We start from the raw sequence: 22,726 nt of genomic DNA on the forward strand, positions 1-22,726 counted from the left end.
GGAAGGAAATGCTACATTTCTTTACGAGGTAGTCCAAAATAAAGGTGTCATTATCCCACCCAAATAAAATAAATAAATGAAAATAGCCCGTTTCCCTCTAGCACCTGACTATTAAAATGCACAAAGGAAAAGAATAGCAAGACCTCCATCAAGGAACGTACCAAGAGGCAGTTTCAAAACTTGCCATTTGCACAGAAGTGTCCTGGAGTCACGAGGGAAGATGGTGCCCAGGACAGCTCTTGAGAGTGACACCTTGAGCAGGAGCTGTAGGATTGGTTTCGGGAGCCTGGGCTGAAGCCTCGACAGCTGATGGCTGAGGCCATTCAGGTCTCGGGACTGAGGTTAGAATGGAAGCGAGAGTGGTGGCTAAGCGTGGAGCCTGCGGCTTTGCTGGGCTTGGGGAACCGCAAAGAAAGGCTGTGTTTTTCTTCATCCGGAGGCAGGATGCTGAAACCATCGCTACTGCATAAGAAGGAGGCGATTCCGATCTCAGAGAAGATCTCAGGTGTCCAGGTTCCAAGAACCCTCTGCAGTGCTACCGCCCAAACCTGACTAGCCGTGGAAACGGTTTTTGGTCCGTCAGCAAAACTCTTCCTCAGGCTGGGGTCATCCTACCAACAAGAAGGGTTGTGTGTGCCTGTGTAAATAAAGTGGCGATGCAGCATGGACACGGCTTCAGTTCTGCATGAGCCCCTCCCCGTCCCCAAGACCAGGGTGGACAAGGACACACGTTTTTTCCCAGCATCGAACCTGAAAAAACCGAAGGCAAGGACAACAGGCCACTAGATATATTTCAGAAGGGTTATTTTAATAACACAAGCCAATTCTGCTTGTGTTCCGGGTATTTTCTGGGTATGTTTGTGCTTCTATCACACACATGTGCTATAGGGTGCACACCTGTGTAGTATCTGTGTGTGTGCGTGTGTGTTTTCTACCTGGCAGTTCCATTTGAAGAAGGCCCCATGAACAAAGGTAAGGCCTACCTGCTGCTTTTATTTTTCATTTTTATTCTTTTTACATCTTTACTGGAGTATAATTGCTTTACAATGGTGTGTTAGTTCCTGCTTTATAACAAAGTGAATCCGTTTTACATATACATATGTTCCCATACCTGCTGCTTTTATTTATTTTTATTTTTAAAATGAACTTATTTTATTTATGGCTGTGCACAGGCTTTCTGTAGTTGCGGCACTTGTCATTGCGGTGGCTGCTCTTGTGGTGGAGCACGGGCTCTAGGTGTGCGGCCTTCAGTAGTTGTGGCACACAGGCTCAGTAGTTGTGGCGCACGGGCTTAGTTGCTCCGCGGCATGTGGGATCTTCCCGCAGGCAGACTCTTAACCACTGCGTCACCAGGGAAGCCCTACCTGGTTCTTTTAAATAAAGTGATTATCCTGGATCAGTGCTCAGGGACCACCACCTCCTGGCTTCAGGCAACACTCACCCAAGAGGCTCCCTTTCAGTGTTGAATTAGCTGGAACCAGAGTTCTCCCAAGGATGTTGAAGGTGACAAAATACACTTGAAGGCCACATCATCCGTCAGCTCTGAGCTGCGGAAGGAGCTATGATATGCTTTCCGCATCTGGGGGTGGGGGAGAGGGGGTGAGAAGAGCCCCATGCGGGCCTGGACAGTCTCCTCTTGTGTTACCTTCGCAGAGGTAGGCCCCTCCCCCTCCGCTAGCGTGGTTTCTGTCCCCAGGTGCCCTCCACAACAGGGAAGGCGGTGAACAGAACTGGGAGAGAAGCCGACGGTGCCCCGCTCCCTCTCCTCCATAAAGCCCTATGAGTAGTCACTGCAGAAGTGTCCCTTGGAGTCCTCCTTGTACCTGAGCTGGTCACCATGAATGGGCCTCAGGCCTGCTTTGAAACACACTGTTCTCCCATTCGAGACTCACACCACCCGTCTTGCACATCTAGGTGGTCCCAATGGGGCAGCGTGCGGGGAGCATGGGTGCTGGGGGAGAGGGTGGAAGAGAACAGGTGGGTCTGTGTAAACCCCTCACGGGCACCTGGCAAACTTCTGAGATGTGCATGGCCTATGATGGTGACTCAGGGCTGTTACTGCATGAAAGGAGGCCTCCTGGGCATTCGGTCTGAATGGAGTTGGCTTAGCCGTTTCTATCAAATTTACTAACCCCATGTGACACAGAGAACAAATATGCAGAGGACTCACAACTTTATTGAAAATACAAAACATGCCCTAAAACAGTGGGTCAAGGACTCTACTTCTAACTAATATACTTTGCAGGCATTTGGGGAACTGCTCTTGGTGGTGAGGTATGCAGAATTTGAAACTGGCTCAAAGGCCCTTTGGAAAAAACTGTCCCAGACACAATTCAATAGAATGTCGCGGCAGCTGAAGGATCTCCAAAGGAAAGGAGGGACGCCATGCCACATGAGGGCACCTACAGTGAAACACGAGTGGAAGACGACAGGGCGGAGGAGGCAACAGCAAAGGAGTAAAGGGTGGCATGGGTGGCACGGGTGGCACGCGTGGCATGGGTGGCACGTGTGGTATGGATGGCATGGTTGCCCCGGGCAGCAGAGGCTGCTCCAGCGGCACTTGCTCCAGAAGAACGTGGACCCAATCCAGCTCCTGAAGCAGAATGGCACTGCAGGTTTCACACACGCTGACGACAGCAAGGGGGACCACGGGCACGTGGGGCACGTTTCTGAGCATTACAGCCCTCTGATGTCTCCGACACTTGGCCCTTCTACTCTTAAACCAAGCCTTCAAGCAGAGAGAAAAAGAGATTGATTAGTATATTGAGCATTTCAAGTCAGACATGAAAAATTGCAGCAGGGAGCTCTCGGTGCCTTGAAGATTTGAAAGCGCATCAGGAGAAGCTATTTCCTTCTTGCTAAAGTATCTTAGGATATGTAGCTGAAGGCGCTCCCTTCAGCCGCCCTCCCCCCAAGAGCGAGCACCGACTATGTGCCAGGCTCTGGATTGGCATATGGCTTTGTCTCTCCCCTCCCACCTTTTCTATTATTTCCCCCACTCTTACACGCAGGTGGAGCTGACCAACTGCACTCTGTCCCTGCTGTTATTACTGTGCCTGGGAGGTCTGCGTCCTGACAACTGACCGTCAGCTCCAGCTGCCACTAATCCCTACTCATTGGGCAGGTGTCACCTTAGTTATGGGGGAAGTTGAGCATAGGAAAAAGTGGGTGCCTTTTAAAATCATACTGAGGGGAACGGTCCCCATTTTGAAAAACCCATCTTTGGTTACAGTAAATAATCAATAGGAGTGGGTTGGATTTTTAAACAAAAGCTTTCCCCAAGGATGACTAAAAAGGGTCATTCATCCTCTGGAGCCTTGGGATGGTTATAAAGAAGGAGATGGTATTGTGAGGGAGGTTTGGTCATGGGGGGCCCAGGGACTTTGTGGCTTGTCTTGCTGGACACCGGCGGAACTGAAGCCCTGGACACTGCCTTAATATTAGACTATAGGGGTAACGAATGCTTAGACGAGCTCAGCCCAAATTTACTAAAACTCTTAAAATCTTTGCCCAGACAAGAGTTTGGGGGGAAAGAGGCATACCATTGTCACCTCTGTCAATTCTGCACTCTCCAACCTGCCCCACCCTCCAAACCTTCCTGGGCTCAGGACCAGGTCAGCTCACTCCGCTCTGGCTACAGTTGCAGGGCCTTGGAGCAGAGCCTCTGGTGCCCAGCAAGGTTGCGCCCTCTAGGAGCTGCTAATCAACCAGGAGATCCCCATCCTGTCCCTTATGCTTAAGTCAAGAGGGTGCAACCTGCATTTTAGGAAGACAGCCGACAACCACGTGACTGAGGGGTCACAAAACGGCTCCCCCCTAAATATCTGCCAACTAGTAACAACTGAAAGTAAAACCTGTCCTGTGGACTCCACTGCTCCCTCAGCATCTCAGTTAATGGAATTGTGCCATATTTAGTATTTTTGGATGTTTCCACTCGGCAAATTTTACATGAGACCAAGGGCCTCCTCTCTCTGTCGCCCCATCTTCCCTCTCCCATCTTAGTATTTGGGTCCTTCTGCTGCATGAATATGTAGTCGAGAAAAGCCAGTGTAATAGAGCTCATTTTGGGGGGTTCGAGCGTACCAATGGTCAAATCTGCATAAATATAAGCAATGTGCAAAGCTGGCTATGTGAGGTTCAGGCTGACACTACTTCCATATTTCCAATACTGGTTTCATAAAACAGCTCCTACTGTCCTTGCAAACCAAGGGAGGGTGTCCATTAAATGTTTCTTTGGGACGCTCATGCTGTAGAGTTTGGAAACAGATGAAAACATTCTCCCGTCTTCTTCATTTGTTTCTTGTTGCTCCTTTTCCCTTCAGAACTCCATTAAGAGACCACTACGTAAACCCAGGAGAAGCAAGCCACCAAAACTTCAGTTTCTCTTTTCCTCTGAGCTTGCTTTGCCTGCTTGAGAAAGCAGAGGCCTGCGCCTCCCAAGCCCTGGCCAGACCTGACTGTGAGCCCAGCCCGTGGCCTTAGGCCGCCAGCACTGCTTTCCAGACCCCACCACCAGCTCTGCAGCCCGTGTCCATCACTGCCCTCACACACGCTCTCTGCAGCAAAGCTAGTGAACCCATCCTGATTCTTCTTTCCTTCCTTCCTTCTTTCTTCCTTTCTATCAATCTTGTGTTGTAAAAAAATATTCCTCTTCCACAACAAGTGAAGCCACTGCACTGAGAAGACCGCGCACCACAACGAAGAGTAACCCCGGCTCTCCTCAACTAGAGAAGAGCCCACGCACAGCAACGAAGACCCAACGCAGCCAAATATAAATAAATAAATATATTAAATATATATATATATATATATATATATATATATATACTCCTTTGATACAACTTACTGTGTTCTATGGACAAATAATCAGCTTCTGTGCCATGAGCTACCAACTAGTAACCACTACCTGAATGAATGAGCAAGTATTTCAAATTAACACAGGTAAGCGACTAGCTGAGAGCCAACCACTGACCATCACAAACAAATTCTTCGAAACCAATCCCTCATAATAGTATGAAAACGGAAGAAAAAAATTCTTAGACATTAGAAATTGCTCAAAATAATATTCACTGATACATTCGGTAGTTTCATAATGTTGAATTTACGCAGTATCTCCAAGACACATATCGATAGTATCCAATTATTCTCAAACCCGTCCACCTTTTGAGGTCAGTGGAAATTTATTCAAATTTGTTCTTTTTGTTTGTTTTATTGTTTTATATGTTTAGACAAATTCCTAAAGGTTGCAAACCTTTCCCCCCCATCATACTGCACAACCTACTATGTTAGCAATGTTTTCAGGCTGCACATCAAAAAATTTCAGAAAATTAAAATTTACGGCTGAAACTCTCTACACTGCTCTACCAAACACATAAAAACAACAGCAAGAGGACCAGGCACTTGGAATTTTAAGCTATTCGCCTCCCCATCAGTCTCACCTAAACTAAACATATATTAGTTGCTCACATGTTGTGTTCCGAGGTGAGTTATTCCCTTACCCAATTGCCTGAATACTTGTAAATTCACTCCTTATACAAAGAGCTTAGGCCTGGCTTTAAAACTTTTAAATAATTTAGTATACTTGAACCCTCTTCTAACCCAGCTATTTGGTGCATTAATTTGAATAACTGCCAGGTCAGAATCAGCCCCAACATGATTCCACAGAGACTTGTCCCCTAAGGGATACCAGTTTTGGAAGGAGTTTAACTTTACTGAAGATACATATATTCTGGCCCCAAAGCCCCACAAGTCCAAACCTTATTTCCAAAACATCGACAAGTGTACAAAAACACACCAACTTGAGAATGTCTAGGACAAGGTATCCAATTCCTAAAGCAGGTTTTAGATTGGCTGCCGTGCCAAGTTGCTTTTTTCAGGTTTACTGACCCACACTCTGGCTTCAGTCACTCCCAGGCGTCTTGCAAGCTCCTTTCTGAGGGGAAAAATGTTGAAAATATTCAGCATTTGACATTATGGATGAAATGAAATATACAATGCACATTTCATGCTATGTTAAAATGTTTATTCAGAGAGTAACCAAGATGGTGACATAGGAAAAACCCCGAGCTTACCTCCTTCCATGGGTACACCAAAATTACAGCTATTTACAGAGCAACTTTTTTTTTTTTTTTTTTTTTGCGGTACGCGGGCCTCTCACTGTTGTGGCCTCTCCCGTTGCGGAGCACAGGCTCCGGACGCGCAGGCTCAGCGGTCATGGTTCACGGGCCCAGCCGCTCCGCGGCATGTGGGATCTTCCCGGACCGGGGCACGAACCCGTGTCCCCTGCATCGGCAGGCGGACCCTCAACCACTGCGCCACCAGGGAAGCCTACAGAGCAGCTATTGATGAGAATGACCTGAAGACTAGCAGACAAGAGCTTCCACAACTTCCACAACTCTCACCACTATTATTATTCAACATAGTTTTGGAAGTCCTAGCCACGGCAATCGGAGAAGAAAGAGAAATAAAAGGAATACAAATTGGAATAGAAGAAGTAAAGCTGTCACTGTTTGCAGATGGCATGATACTATACATAGAGAATCCTACAGATGCCACCAGAATACTACTGGAGCTAACCAATGAATTTGGTAAAGTTGCAAGATACAAAATTAATGCACAGAAATCTCTTGCATTCCTATACACTAATGATGAAAAATCTGAAAGAGAAATTAAGGAAACACTCCCATTTACCATGGCAACAAAAAGAGTAAAATACCTAGGAATAAACCTACCTAGAGAGACAAAAGACCTGTATGCAGAAAACTATAAGACACTGATGAAAGAAATTAAAGATGATACCAACAGATGGAGAGATATACCATGTTCTTGGATTGGAAGAATCAACATTGTGAAAATGGCAATACTACCCAAAGCAATCTACAGATTCAATGCAATCCCTATCAAATTACCAATGGCGTGTTTTACAGAACTAGAACAAAAAAATCTTAAAATTTGTATGGAGACACAAAAGACCCCGAATATCCAAAGCAGTCTTGAGGGAAAAAAATGGAGCTGGAGGAATCAGACTCGCAGACTTCAGACTATACTGCAAAGCTACAGTAATCAAGACAATAGGGTACTGGCACAAAAACAGAAATACAGATCAATGCAACAGGATAGAAAGCCCAGACATAAACCCACGCACCTATGGTCAACTAATCTATGACAAAGGAGGCAGGGACGTACAATGGAGAAAAAGACAGTCTCTTCAATAAGTGGTGCTGGGAAAACTGGACAGCTCCATGTAAAAGAATGCAATTAGAACACTCCCTAACACCATACACAAATATAAACTGAAAATGGATTAGAGACCTAAATGTAAGACCGAGCACTATAAAACTCTTAGAGGAAAACATAGGAAGAACACTCTTTGAGATAAATTGCCGCAAGATCTTTTTTGTTCCACCTCCTAGAGTAATGAAAATAAAAACAAAAATAAACCAATGGGACCTAATGAAACTTAAAAGCTTTTGCATAACAAAGGAAACCATAAACACGGTCAAAAGACAACCCTCAGAATGGGAGAAAATATTTGCAAATGAAGAAAGTGACAAAGGATTAATCTCCAAAATTTACAAGCAGCTCATGCAGCTCAATAGCAAAAAAACAAACAACCCAATCCAAAAATGGGCAGAAGACCTAAATAGACATTTCTCCAAAGAAGACATACAGATGGCCAAGAAGCACATGACAAGCTGCTCAACAGCACTAATTATTAGAGAAACGCAAATCAAAACTACAATGAGGTATCACCGCACACCAGTTAGAATGGGCATCATCCGAAAATCTACAAACAACAATGCTGGAGAGGGTGTGGAGAAAAGGGAACCCTGTTGCCCTGTTGGTGGGAATGTAAATTGATATAGCCACTATGGAGAACAGTATGGAGGTTCCTTTAAAAACTAAAAATAGAATTACCATATGACCCAGTAATCCCACTTCTGGGCATATACCCAGAGAAAACCATAATTCAAAACGACACATGCACCCCAATGTTCATTACAGCACTATTTACAATAGCCAGGTCATGGAAGCAACCTAAATGCCCATCGTCAGATGAATGGATAAAGAAGATGTGGTACATATGTACAATGGAATATTACTCAGCCATAAAAAGGAACAAAATTGGGTCATTTGTAGAGATGTGGATGGATCTAGAGACTGTCATACAGAGTGAAGTAAGTCAGAAAGAGAAAAACAAATATCCTATATTAATGCATATATGTGGAACCTAGAAGAATGGTACAGATGAACCAGTTTGCAGGGCAGAAATAGAAACGCACATGTACAGAACAAACAAACATATGGAAACCAAGGGGGGACAGTGGGGTGGTGGTGGTGGTGGGATGAACTGGGAGACTGGGATTGACATATATACACTAATATGTATAAAATGGATAACTAATAAGAACCCACTGTATAAAAAAATAAATAAAATTCAAAAAAATAAATATATAAAAAAATAAAAACGGACAGCACTAATCATCAGAGTAATGCAAACCACAACTACAATGAGATATCACCTTAGAATAGCTACCATCCAAAAGACTACAGGGAATTCCCTGGTGGCGCAGTGGTTAAGAATCCACCTGCCAGTGCAGGGGACACGGGTTTGAGCCCTGGTCCAGGAAGATCCTACATGCCACAGAGCAACTAAGCCCGTGCACCACAACTACTGAGCCTGCGCTCTAGAGCCCTCGGGCCACAACTACTGAGCCCGTGTGCCACAACTACTGAAGCCTGCGCACCTGCAGCCTGTGATCCACCACAAGAGAAGCCACCGCAATGAGAAGCCCGTGCACCGCAACAAAGAGCAGCTCTGGCTCACCTGCAACTAGAGTAAGCTCGCGCACAGCATCGAAGACCCAATGCAGCCAAAACTTAGTAAATTAATTAATTCTTAAAAAGACTACAAATAACAAATATTGGTGAGAATGTGGAGAAAGGGGAACCCTTGTACACTGTTGGTGGGAATGTAAATTGGTGCAGCCACTGTGGCAAACAGTATGGAGGTTTCTCAAAAAACTAAAAATAGAACTACCATAGGACCCAGCAATTTCAATCCTGGGTATATATCTGAAAAAAACAAAAACACTAATTCAAAAAGATACATGCACCCCAATGTTCATAGCAGCATCATTTACAATAGCCAAGATATGGGAGCAACCTGAGTGTCCATCAATAGAGGAACGGATAAAGAAGATGTGGTATGTATATACAATGGAGGTTAAAAAGAATAAAACTTTGCCATTTGCAACAACATGGATGGACATGGAGGGTATTATGCTTAGTGAAATGAGTAGGACAGAGAAAGACAAATGATCTCACTGATATGTGGAATCTAAAAATTAAAGCAAACTATTGAATACAACGAAAAAGAAACAGTCTCATAGATATAGAGAACAAACTAGTGGTTACCAGTGGGAAGATACAGGGGAGAAGGACGAGATAGGGGCAGTGGATTAATAGGTACAAACTACTATGTATAAAATAAATAAGCTACAAGGATATACTGTACAGCATGGGGAATATAGCCAATATTTTATAATAACTATAATGGAGTATAACCTTTAAAAATTGTGAATCACTATATTGTACACCTGAAACTTATATAATATTGTACATCAACTGTAACTCAATTAAAAACAAACCCGATAATTCTAAAGTCTCCACCAAAAAACTGCTACAACTAATAAGTGAATTCAGTAAAGTTTCAGGATTCAAATTAATATACAGAAATCTGCTGCTTTTCTCTACACTATAATACACTATACTCTCAGACAGAAAGCAAGAAAACAATCCCATTTAAAATAGCTTCAAGGGCTTCCCTGGTGGCGCAGTAGTTAAGAATCCACCTGCCAATGCAGGGTCCACGGGTTCAAACCCTGGTCTGGGAAGAACCCACATGCCGCGGAGCAACTAAGCCTGTGGGACACAACTACTGAGCCTGCGCTCTGGAGCCTGCGAGCCACAGCTACTGAGCCCGTGTGCCACAACTACTAAAGCCCGCGTGCCTAGAGCCTGTGCTCTGCAACAAGAGAAGCCACCACAATGAGAAGGCCCCACTTGCCGCAACTAAAGAAAGCCCACGTGCAGCAACAAAGACCCAACGCAGCCAAAAATAAAAGTAATTAATTAATTAAATAAGTTCAAAATGGATGGAGGGCCTGAATGTAAGGCCAGAAGCTGTCGGGCTCTTAGAGGAAAGCATAGGCAGAACACTCTATGACATAAATCACAGCAAGATCCTTTTTGACCCACCTCCTAGAGAAATGGAAATAGAAACAAGGGTGAATAGAAACAAGTACCTTATACAGTACTGAATGTTAATTATATCATAATAAACTGGAAGAAAAAATATTTATCAGGCAGCTCTAGACATCCAAATCAAGGGGCATCTTGAGTTTGACACTTTTGAGAAAGGGAGAAATTGGGCTGATCCAATTATCACACCACAGCAAAAAGCAACCGAACTTGGAGTAATCGAGTTGAACAGAAAATCCTAAACCGAAGTTGATGCTAGTTGCCATCCCTTCTTGTTGAATCGTCTCCTACCGCCATCCAGGTTTCCACGATACGGTTTGCCTACAAACAGCCTCTCCAAACACTCCTCCTCTGTCTCTTGCAAGCTTCTTTTATTGTCTTTCAATATTCCCTAGCTCAGTGAATATACCAGCAGCCATTCATTTGGGCAAATCAGAAATTTATACATTTTTCTTAAACATTTCCTTTTACCCCCGTGTTCAAATTACCATGAATTGCTATCAATTTTACCTGCTAAATATCTCTCTAATCTGTTCACTTCTCTCCATCGCCACTACCCTGGACCAACACACCATCACCTCTGGCCTTGCCTACTGAACAACCTCCTAGGCTGTTCAGTCCTCCTAGGACTCCTAGGACTGAATCCCAGCTCTGCCACATTCCAGCTGTGCCATCTTGGGCAAGTCTCATCACTTCTCTGAGCTTCAGTTTTTTCACAGTTATAAGTGGGGATAATAACAGTGGCTACCACATTCACAAGGGGTTGTGAAGATTCAATGACAGTATGTAGAAAAACCCTTTAAAACAAGTGCTTAACACACAGTAAGCACAATGTAAATGATAGCTTTTTAAATTTTAGCCGCATTCACAGGTACTCAGCAACCCATTCATTCTCCACACTGAAGCTTGCTTTAGGGAACAATTCTGCCTCAGGCACAAACTTCAGGGGTAACTAAAAATTCAGTAATCGGGCTTCCCTGGTGGCGCAGGGGTTAAGAATCCACCTGCCGATGCAGGGGACACGGGTCCGAGCCCTGGTCCGGGAAGATCCCACATGCCGCGGGGCAACTAAGCCCGTGTGCCACCACTACCGAGACTGCGCTCTAGAGCCCGCGAGCCACAACTACTGAGCCCACGTGCCACAACTACTACGGAAGCCCACCCGCCTAGAGCCCGTGCTCTGCAACAAGAGAAGCCACCACAGTGCGCGCACCGCAACTTAGGGTAGCCCCCGCTCGCCGCAACTAGAGAAAGCCCGTGCCCAGAGCCCGAGAGCAGCAACAAAGACCTAATGCAGCCATAAATAAATAAATTGATGGATTTTTTAAAATTCAGTAATCAAGATAAAGGATGTTTTCATGTAGTGTTTAAACTAATGCAAATATAATCCATGAATAACTGATGATCAAAATTTCAGATAAAAGTAGACTCCAACTCTGCATTTGCTCCACCACGTCTCGGGCGACTCATTATTTATGTGAACCGGCGGCCCACAAAGCTCCCCAACGTGACTTACTCAAACACCGCACGGAAATATCGACCTCGATTCCCGCCAGGCAGAGTCCCCGCCCCCGTCCTAGGCCTCGAGTGTGCCGGAAGGGCGGGCCGCCGCCAGGCCCCGGGGCTTTCAGATCCGGAGCCTAGGAGAGGGACTCGCGAGAGCGCCGCCCACCACCCGCGCGGCAGCCCGCGCCACCCGAGACGCCTGCTTACCGCATGAGCACGTTGGGGTACTGAGTGCGCTGGAAAACGTGCTCCAGGTCCTGCACCTGCGCTTGCGTGAACCTGGCGCGGGGGCCCCGCCGCCGCCCTTCTGTGGCCTCGGGACCCTCGACGGCGGCCCGCGGGGGCTGCTCCTCGCCGCCCTGCTCTCCGCCTTCGCCGCCGCCCGCCTCGGCCTCGGCCTCGCGACTTTCGCCGTCCGCGGGGCAGGCGGCTCCGACGCTGACCTCGCAGCCTTCCTTTCCTTCTCCTTCATCTCCCGCCTCTTTCCCTTCCGCGGCTGCTCCCTGCTCCAGTTCGGACTGAACCTTCTGCTCCTCTCCCCCCTCTCCGGGAGGCGACATCTCCGCAGGCTTCACCTCTGCAAGGGAGGAAACCCAAAGAGAAAGATCAGGCCGTCGAGTGAGCCCGGCTCTGGGGAGGGCCTGCGTCCAAGGGGGGTCCTGCCGTTCGCCCCGCCCTGGGAAAGTACCTTTCCTGGAATCCGTTAAAGCGAGTGCCCCACCCGCCACTGACCTTTCACTTCTTCCCTTTGCTCTTTGACCCCCAGCTTGAAGAAGGGGGCAATGGCTGCATCCGTGACGTCATAGGCATCGTGGCTGCTCTGCGGCTGACGCTCCATGTCCCGACTGCTGTCGAGGAGGCTGTGAGCTTCAGCAGAGGCTGCTCCGGATCTCCTGAGACCTCCGGCTCACGACTCAAGGCTAGAGCGGTGGCCCACGATCTGGCACGTTAAGGCTCCTCTGGCGGCTGGTCCGGTTTCAGAGATTCTGGTATGACGCCCGCTGTGGGTTTACCACAGCCTGCTGGGGGTTGGGTTAGCTGATGTGCGCATGCGGCAGGGCGTCGGCCGTCTAGGGACCGTCTAAGGGGGCGCGGGCAGGGCGCAGAGGATGTTGCGCGCCGCCCAGGCGCTGGTAGGGAGCATGCGTGAGAGCAGAATTCCGGGTGGCAGGTTGCAACCTAGCTGACTAAGTACTCCGCACTTGGTCGGGCGCCTTCCCAGATCAAGGGGCTGTGCCCGTTTTGTGGAGGGTGAGAGAGAGACCTCACCCAAGCTCCACCTTGGACCTTGGAGAAGCATTTGGGGACTATCTCTTGACCGAGCCCTCCATATCCGGCAGCCAGTACCAAGAAGGGAACAGTAATCAAAGTAATACGGTCGCCCCTCGGTATCCGCGGGGGATTGGTTCCAGGACCCGCCGCGGATACCAAAATCGGCGGATGCTCAAGTCCCAGAGTCGGCCCTCTGCATCTGCTAATGCGAAACCCATGGCTATGGAGGGCCGCCTGTATATTTATTGAAATTTTTTTAAAAAACACCAAAAACCTGTGTTTAAGTGGACTTGCAAGTTCAAAAGCCGTGTACTTGAAGGGTCGACCGTATTATTAGCTAGGAGTTTGCTTGCTCTGAATTTTTGCAATGAGGTTGAAGTCAGAGTCCGCCATACTCCCCGGGTCTCCAGGAGCAGGAGTTCAGGGCTGGGTTTTCTGAGCATGCCTGGTGCTCAGATGCACTATGCAAACAAAACAAAAGAAAGCGAAAGCCAGCGCCCCCCCCCCCCGATTAGCCTATAGATTTTTAGTAATGAATCAACATCAGATTGCAGGTGTAGAAACCTGCACAGTGTTTCAAGCACTCAAGAATGCTTGCCGGGTACAGATTTCCTGCCTTTTTTCTTTTTCTTTTTTTTTGTCCTTGTTGCAGCTCTGGACTATGCTACATCTTTGTGCACAGCTCCTAAGCTCCTATTGCTTCTGGCTGTGGATCCTCTACAAAAGCATACATGTCCCTTGTGGCGGGCCCCTGTGGACATGGGTAAATTTACCCACTTTCTTGCCGCTGCCTATCCCCCATCTCATCTCCTCACGTTTTCTCGAAATATTCTCCTGAGCCCTTGCTGAGGAGTAAATAAATTTTATTTATTGTCAAATAAAAGAGGGCCAGGCCAGATTTACAGCTCTATGGTTTTTCCTTGGAGAAGTGTTTTATAGATGCCCCAAGACTTAATATCCTAAATATTGAAAATAGCTTATAATAATGGGCCCTATACTTGACAATGTACTTGATTTAGCCTGTGTTTCCTTGGACAACCATTTTCATCAACCCCATTGGGGATCAGAAGCCAAATCATTTTTGTGGGCTCCTAAATATATCATGGGACCTAGTCCCCTCACCTACAGTACCTAAGGGATAAGTGCCCCTGCCTCATGTCTGTGGAGGGTGGTCCAGAAACTAAAAAAGGTTTGTTGACCAATTCTCTTTCAAAAACTGGTAAGACATGGCAATATGAGTACCTCCTCCTGATTTTAACCAAGACATTTCCTCCTCAGGTTGGCCCTTGGTGAGTTCGGCAGGCCTGTCCCTCTCTTGGCTGGATACCCTGTACACAATTTTGGCTCCATATCAGTTATCACATGCGAGACCTATGAGGGTTTTTATCATGATTTGCATGAGACAAGCTAGGAGGTCTGTGACAGCTCAGGAGGTGTGTCCTTCCACATCTCAGATTTCCACAGTGAATTTGTGTTTTCTCAACTTTAGTCACCCATGTGACCCTTGACAAATGTTGCCCTACCTTGACATCAGTCATGGTCGTATTTATTTAAAAGTTTTACTTAACTTCACACTTTGAAAACCTTAAATACTGAACGGAGCTTCATCCTAAGCAGTAACAGCCATGAATCGTAGTCGATGTAGCGGATTTATGGGAGCAGGGGCCCTGGAGCCAGATTGCTGGCATCTAAATCCTGGCTTTGCTCAACGCTTGCTAGCTGGCTAAACTGTTAGGTTGCTTATTCTCACTTAGTCGTGGTTTCCACATCTGTAAAATGAGGCTAGCAATAGTAACTACCTCACCAGGTTATCGTGAGGATTAACTGAGATGGTGAAAACACAGTGTTACCAACGGCCATACCATGCTGTCTCACATTTCCAATTTTCATCAATCTTGTGGTTTATTTATTCACAAAGGTCCATGAGAGAAGAAAGATGATGGCTATTCTCTGGCAGTTGGCAATGAGGACAGAAAGTTTTCTTGTGAATATGTCGCTACCATGTTTTTGTGTCCCTATACATGCTTCAGTCAGGAATCCTCTGTTGGCTGCTCTGTTTACAAGGCCCTGCCTCAGGCAGTGTGGAGAGTGTCATGATTCCAGACGCAGCTATTGTGCCACGGGTTCTCACAGTCTGGGGAGAGAGATCAGCCCATGTGAGAGAAAGAAGCTGAAAATTCTGGAGACAGAGTGCCCAGCCCCACCGCCACTAACTTGCTGTGTGGCCAGAGCTAAATTAGCTGACCTCTCTGTGCTTCAGGTGCCACATCTGTAGGATGGGGATCATGATGGTACCTGCTGTACCGTGTTGTGAAATTTATATGAAGGAATACAAATAAGGCCCATGGTGAGGGCTCAGATAACTTTAGCTGATGCTAGAGTTAAGGGGTCGGGACTGACTGCGGTCATTCTGCACAGGGGCCTGCACTGTGACTGAGGATGCTGGACACAGAGTGTCGCCCCTGCCCCTGAGTGGATATGAGAGTCTGTGGAGTGGCACAGAGCTGTGCTTGCTCAGGCTGGTGACACCATGTGGGTACTCACTGTGCACCAGGGCCTGGCTAATCGATCTTATAGCCGTCCCCTGAGGAGGGGGCCATCACTCTCTTTAGTTCCTAAGGGAAGAAATGGAGGCTCGGAGAGGTCCAGTGACTTCCCTAAGGTTACATAGGTCAGTGGAAGAGGGCCAGGATTCAAACCGTTGAAGAGACTTTGTTCTTAGCAGCCCGTGGTAGAAGCAGATTTGGCTTTTCTTGCAGGGTGGTGGGGTTTCCCTTACACCTCACAGAGTGAGTCAAATTTTGGTAAATGCTAAGCAGGCCGTGCATGGAACTTCAGTTCAGGGAGGTAGTATGAGCAGCCCCAGGAGTGATCAAGTGTAGAGCTTGTCTTAGGGAACACCAACCCAAACAGGATGGCCAAGAGAATGAATGCATATGAAGTGCTGACCTTGAGAGGGAGCTGGAGGGGGAGCCTGGAGACAACTCTGTACTGGGTGGGAACTAAAGTTTAAAAGTTAGGTTGGGGTCCAATTTATGGAAGGAGTTAGAATGTCTGCATTTGGGATCATGGAAAACTGTAAGAGTTTTGTGCCGGGGGAGTGCCTTAATGAAAGCAGTGTTTTAGGATGTGTTTATAGGAAGGGAATCTCTAGGCTGGCTCTTGGTTCAGTTCATTGCAGTTACTGGGCCTGCGGAACAAGGTACAGATCCGGAGGGCTTACTTGGAGGCCACAGCTGGCTGTCAGCGGGATTGGGAGTCCCCTTGAATTTGAATGTAAAGTTCCGTGTGTATGGTGGCATTAGAATAGTGTGTGCACTTTTCATCAGAAAAAGTGGGACACAATGCCCCTAACCACCCCCTCCCACCCAAAATAATAAGAAGAATAAATAATAACTAATGATAATAATCGGAAAGACCAAGGAATTGAGTAACGGAAGCAGTCTCTGGAGTTGCAGCATATGCATCTGGTTTTAGGGCACTTCTACTTTCCTGCTCATAGCAAGAGCTTTGGCCCTGAATTCTCACTACACGACACTGACAAGCCTTACTGTCCCTGAGCCTTAGTTTCCCGAACTATAAACAACTATTACTCTTACTACTACTATTTGCTAAAATAAAGATAATCATCTCACGGAATTCTTATGAAGTCAGAATGAAGTATGGAAAGATACTCTATTAACTTTAATTGTGTATAAACCTAAGGGGTGACTTATGTGATGGTTTATTTTTATTGAAGTATAGTTGAATTATAATGCTTTGTTGATTACTGCTGTACAGCAGAGTGACTCAGTTATACATATATATATATATATATACACATTCTTTTTCATATTCTTTTCCATTATGGTTTATCATAGGATATTGAATATAGTTCCCTGTGCTATACAGTAGGACCTTGTTGTTTATCCATTTTATATATACTAGCTTGCATCTGCTAATCCCAAACTCCCAATCCATCCCTGTCCCACCCCACCTTCCCCCTTGGCAACCACCGGTCTTTTTTTTTTTTTAATGTTTAATTTTATTTATTTTTGGCTGAGTTGGGTTTTCGTTGCTGCGCACGGGCTTTCTCCAGTTGCCGCGAGCGGGGCTACTCTTCGTTGTGGTGCACGGGCTTGTCACTGCGGTGGATTTTCTTGTTGCGGAGCATGGGCTCTAGGCATGCGGGCTTCAGTAGTTGTGGCACGCGGGCTCTAGAGCGCAGGCTCGGTAGTTGTGGTGCACGGGCTTAGTTGCTCCAGGGCATGTGGGATCTTCCTGGACCAGGGGTCAAACCCGTGTCCCCTGCATTGGCAGGCAGATTCTCAACCACTGTGCCACCAGGGAAGTCCCACCAGTCTATTGTGTATGTCCCTGATTCTGTTTCTGTTTGATAGATAAGTTCATTTGTGTCATATTTTAGATTCCACATATGAGTGATATCATATGGTATTTGTCTCTCTGACTTACTTCACTTAGGATGATAATCTCTAGTTGCATTGTAATTGTTACTTGTGATAGGGGTTTTACTCATTTCTTTTGAAAAACACGTTTTATCATGAAAATATTCAAATATACAGAACAATGGCAAGAGTACTGGAAGGGACTCCCATGAAAACCATCACCCAGCTTCAGCATTTATCACGATCTTACCAAACTGTTTCATCTATCTTCTTTCCTTGCTCCCTCCCTCCCTGCTTCTCTCCCTCCCTTCTTCCCTCCCTTCCTTCTTTCTGTCCTTCTCTCTTCCTCCCCTCCCCACTCACTCTCCTCTTCTTGCTGTGCTGATTTAAAAGAAACTCAAGGCAACTTGTGTTTTCATCCCTGTATCTTTATGTGTCTCTGCACTTTCTAAAAAATACAGTCTTTTTTCCTACATAACCAGAGTGCCATCCAGGCGCCTGAATGGTAATAATAATCCCTTGGCGCCATCACCCAGTCGCTTGTATTCTGAATTCCCTGATTGCCTCAAAAATGACTTCTTACAGTTGGTTTCTTTAGGATATAAGTTTTTCTGTGTCTACGCTGATAAAATAAAAGGAAAACTTGAGGGGGTGGGCATTTGCATATCTAATCCCAGCCTTAGAAAGCGGAGCAGGAAATTAAAGACAGCCCTGGATATATACTACTGCTGGTGGTTGTATGTGGCAATAAAAGTGATTCAGTGTTTGCATTCACTGCCCTATCTCAGGACAGCATGGACCCTTTGGGTTTGTTCCAAATCATTTGCAGACTAAATCCCAGTCCAGACACTGGGACAGTGCATCCCTTTGCTGTAACCAGGCATTAAGGGTAAAATTGCACGATTTTCCTTTAAATTCTGCCAGAGATATTAGGCCATTATGAGCAGCAAGCTTGTAGAACCACCGCTGTTCGTGGCTCCATGTGGTGAAGCATGAACCAGGCGTCTCGCTAAGGATGTCTTCACCTTAGGCAGCCTGGGCTCAAGCCTCAAGGGCTGCTCCCTGCAGCCACATTCTCTGCGGGCATCCTTCAGAGGGAAACCTTACGTGACATTCTTGAGCCTTGCTAGGACTGGGAAAAGCTATTTGCTTTTTTAGTTCTTTCTTTCTTTCTTTCTTTCTTTCTTTTTTTGGCTGCATTGGGTCTTCGTTGCTTCGTGCGGGCTTTGTCTAGTTGTGGCGAGCAGGGGCTACCTTTCGTTGCAGTGCGCGGGCTTCTCATTGCGGTGGCTTCTCTTGTTGCGGAGCATGGGCTGTAGGCGCTCAGGCATCAGCAGTTGTGGCACGCGGGCTCAGTACTTGTGCCTCGCCGGCTCTAGAGTGCAGGCTCAGTCGTTGTGGCGCAGGGGCTTATTTTCTCCGCGGCATGTGGGATCTTCCTGGACCAGGGCTTGAACCCGTGACCCCTGCACTGGCAGGCAGATTCTTAACCACCGTGCCACCAGGGAAGCCCAAGCTATTTGCTTTTAGTCTACTCGATGGTAAAAGAAATGCAATGTGCTGATTCCTGTCAACTTTCAGATTTTTCAAGTTCTAGCTCAATCCCCATCTCTTGGAGGAAGCCACAGTACCGTCATCTTCTGAGCTCTTACTGCTCTTGAAATGGGACCAGTTCATTGGATCCCTATCACACATTGCTTGCACTGCGAGTCAGTCTTAAATGTATGGAAGCATGAATGGTGTGTGTGTGTGTGTGTCCATGGGCGACTGTAATATGTATGTATACGTATGTGTATTTTGTGACTTCTCAGTTCCGGTGTAATCTGGCACTTGACACACTTCTTAGCATTCCCCATGCAGTACCCCAGAGCAGTGCTGTGTACGTAGCAGGCATTCAGTAAGGACTTGTTGATTGGTTGAAAGTGAATATAGAAGAAGGGTGGATGGCCTTGACTAAGGCCACTGAGCCTGGGGACTTTTACTAGCTGAGCTTGTCCAGTGTTGGCTCCATTCTCTTATTTTCCTCCCAGCCCATCTGGCAGCCCTGAGCGACAGACTCTGAGGCAGCAAAGATCTTCCCAGAAAGGCTCTAGCACTTAGCTGGTGGCCTTCCATGGGGGTGGAGAAACAGATCAGCAACGTGCTCTCCTCTGTGTCTGAAGCACTGTGTGTGGAGCTGCCCTGGAAGTCTGAATTGCAAAGGCTCTTCTCTCCTGTTTCTCTCTCCTTCTTCATAGTTATCATCCTTTTCCTCCCTATCATTAGTGTGTGTATGTGTCTGTGTGTGTGTATAATTTTTTAATTCATTGTCCATGTACTATAAATGAGGGCCAAAGAAAGACATAAGCAAGTCATGGAGAGAAAGAAAATACATGAGTTAAAGTCACATATATTCTGGAACAAGACAAATGCCACAGGTGAGTAACAAAGCAATAATATGGGAGTTCAAAGAAGGTAGATGTTACTTTCAATACAAATCTGGAAGCATACTTGAAGAAGTGGACTGAAAGATGACTCAGGTGTGCGTGGGAGTTCTTATTTGCCTTCCCCAAAGAAACACTCAAGAACAGAAGTAACAGATTATCATTGTAATTTACATGGAGATGATGAAGAAAGCAAAACTAAAACAAATTAAACTGAACTATAACCTTGTCTAACATGCAAGGGTGATAATGGAAACTACCTTTTCAGTTTCTTATCCTATAATTTCTTTTACAAGTACTATATTCCACATACTGTAGATAGTGTGCAGAGTCCTGCTCTTTGTGTAATTTGAATTCATGCTAGATTATCTTGGCACTCAAAGGTTTAATTTCTAGGACACCAAAACTTCACAGACAGTAACTATACCCACCACTTAGCTCAATAGCTGATGGCGTGCAGGGGAAAAGCCTTTGTAGCCTGGTTTCCCAGGCCCTGGGCAGCAATTACATAAATGTTGATGCAAATGAATATGAAGAAGGCATACAGACAATGAACTTAAAATGTTTGTGCACCTTTTAAGGACCTATTCTTTTTTTTTTTTTTTTGCCTTGTACACTTTTTTTTAACGTTTTTATTGGAGTATAATTGCTTTACAATGGTGTGTTAGTTTCTGCTTTATGACGAAGGGAATCAGTTATACATATACATATATCCCCATATCTCCTCCCTCTCGCATCTCCCTCCCTCCCACCCTCCCTACCCCACTCCTCCAGGCGGTCACAAAGCACCGAGCTGATCTCCCTGTGCTATGCAGCTGCTTCGCACTAGCTATCTATTTTACATTTGGTAGTGTGTATATGTCCATGCCATTCTCTCACTTTGTCCAAGCTTACCCTTCCCCCTCCCCGTATCCTCAAGTCCATTCTCTAGTAGGGCTGCGTCTTTAGTCCCGTAAGAACCTATTCTTGAGGAATTGACTTCATATGTGCTTGAGTAGATGGAGAGAGATCCATAATCAAATGTATGTATATAGGTATAGTTTACACAAAGGTGTATACATATATATACAAACAGATATATATATGTGTGTGTATATATATACATATATGTGTGTGTGTATATATATATATACATATATCTATATATATCTTTGTTTAGACTCTACCTATATATATATTATTTACTGTAACCAAAGATGGGTTTTTCAAAATGGGGACCGTTCCCCTCAGTATGATTTTAAAAGGCACCCACTTTTTCCTATGCTCAACTTCCCCCATAACTAAGGTGACACCTGCCCAATGAGTAGGGATTAGTGGCAGCTGGAGCTGACGGTCAGTTGTCAGGACGCAGACCTCCCAGGCACAGTAATAACAGCAGGGACAGAGTGCAGTTGGTCAGCTCCACCTGCGTGTAAGAGTGGGGGAAATAATAGAAAAGGTGGGAGGGGAGAGACAAAGCCATATGCCAATCCAGAGCCTGGCACATAGTCGGTGCTCGCTCTTGGGGGGGAGGGCGGCTGAAGGGAGCGCCTTCAGCTACATATCCTAAGATACTTTAGCAAGAAGGAAATAGCTTCTCCTGATGCACTTTCAAATCTTCAAGGCACCGAGAGCTCCCTGCTGCAATTTTTCATGTCTGACATGAAATGCTCAATATACTAATCAATCCCTTTTTCTCTCTGCTTGAAGGTTTGGTTTAGGAGTAGAAGGGCCAAGTGTCGGAGACATCAGAGGGCAGTAATGCTCAGAAACGTGCCCCACGTGCCCCCGGTCCTCCCTGCTGTCGTCAGCGTGTGTCGACCCTGCAGTGCCATTCTGCTTCAGGAGCTGGGTTGGGTCCACGTTTTTCTGGAGCAAGTGCCGCTGGAGCAGCCTCTGCTGCCCGTGCCGCCCATGCCACCCAACCTGCCCGTGCCACCCATGCCGCCCATGCCGCCCGTCCCACCCATGCCCCCCATGCCACCCAACCTGCCCGTGCCGCCTGAGCCACCCGTGCCACCCATGCCGCCCGTGCCACCTAACCTGCCCGTGCCACCCGTGCCACCTGAGCCACCTGTGCCACCCTTGCCACCCTTTCCTCCTATGCTGTTGCCGCCTCCGCCCTGTCATCTTCCACACGTGCTTCACTGTAGGTGCCCTCATGTGGCATGGCGTCGTTCCTTTCCATTGGAGATCCTTCAGCTGCCCCGACTTTCTATTGAATTGTGTCTGTGACGGTTTTTTCCAAAGGGCCTTTGAGCCAGTTTCAAATTCTGCATACCTCACCACCAAGAGCAGTTCCCCAGATGCCTGCAAAGTATATTAAATAGAAGTAGAGTCCTTGACCCACTGTTTTAGGGCATGTTTTGTATTTTCAATAAAGTTGTGAGTCCTCTGCATATTTGTTCTCTGTGTCACATGGGGTTAGTAAATTTGATAGAAACGGCTAAGCCAACTCCATTCAGACCGAATGCCCAGGAGGCCTCCTTTCATGCAGTAACAGCCCTGAGTCACCATCATAGGCCATGCACATCTCAGAAGTTTGCCAGGTGCCCGTGAGGGGTTTACACAGACCCACCTGTTCTCTTCCACCCTCTCCCCCAGTACCCATGCTCCCCGCACGCTGCCCCATTGGGACCACCTAGATGTGCAAGACGGGTGGTGTGAGTCTCGAATGGGAGAACGGTGTGTTTCAAAGCAGGCCTGAGGCCCATTCATGGTGACCAGCTCAGGTACAAGGAGGACTCCAAGGGACACTTCTGCAGTGACTACTCATAGGGCTTTATGGAGGAGAGGGAGCGGGGCACCGTCGGCTTCTCTCCCAGTTCTGTTCACCGCCTTCCCTGTTGTGGAGGGCACCTGGGGACAGAAACCACGCTAGCGGAGGGGGAGGGGCCT

At 46.6% G+C, this 22,726-nt stretch overlaps 2 protein-coding genes across 2 annotated transcripts in view; one reads left to right on the forward strand and one right to left on the reverse strand.

Annotated features, from left to right (window-relative positions):
- The window catches only part of LOC132514101 (homeobox protein ESX1-like), a 32,722-nt gene extending 20,115 nt beyond the window's left edge, over window positions 1-12,607 (reverse strand). Inside the window, exons 1-3 of the mRNA XM_060138826.1 lie at window positions 12,502-12,607; window positions 11,977-12,346; window positions 5,887-5,932 (exon numbers count right to left, since the gene is read on the reverse strand). Coding sequence (XP_059994809.1) covers window positions 5,887-5,932; window positions 11,977-12,346; window positions 12,502-12,607 — 522 coding nt within the window. The remainder of the gene's footprint in view (window positions 1-5,886; window positions 5,933-11,976; window positions 12,347-12,501) is intronic.
- Window positions 1-22,063, forward strand: part of LOC132514102 (homeobox protein ESX1-like) — a 34,421-nt gene extending 12,358 nt beyond the window's left edge. The window contains exon 4 of the mRNA XM_060138827.1: window positions 21,539-22,063. Within this exon, the coding sequence (XP_059994810.1) occupies window positions 21,539-22,063 (525 nt within the window). The remainder of the gene's footprint in view (window positions 1-21,538) is intronic.
- Window positions 22,064-22,726: the final 663 nt, after the last annotated feature.

The sequence above is a fragment of the Lagenorhynchus albirostris genome, chromosome X (genome assembly GCF_949774975.1).
Source record: "Lagenorhynchus albirostris chromosome X, mLagAlb1.1, whole genome shotgun sequence".
Classification (NCBI taxonomy): Eukaryota; Metazoa; Chordata; class Mammalia; order Artiodactyla; family Delphinidae; genus Lagenorhynchus; species Lagenorhynchus albirostris.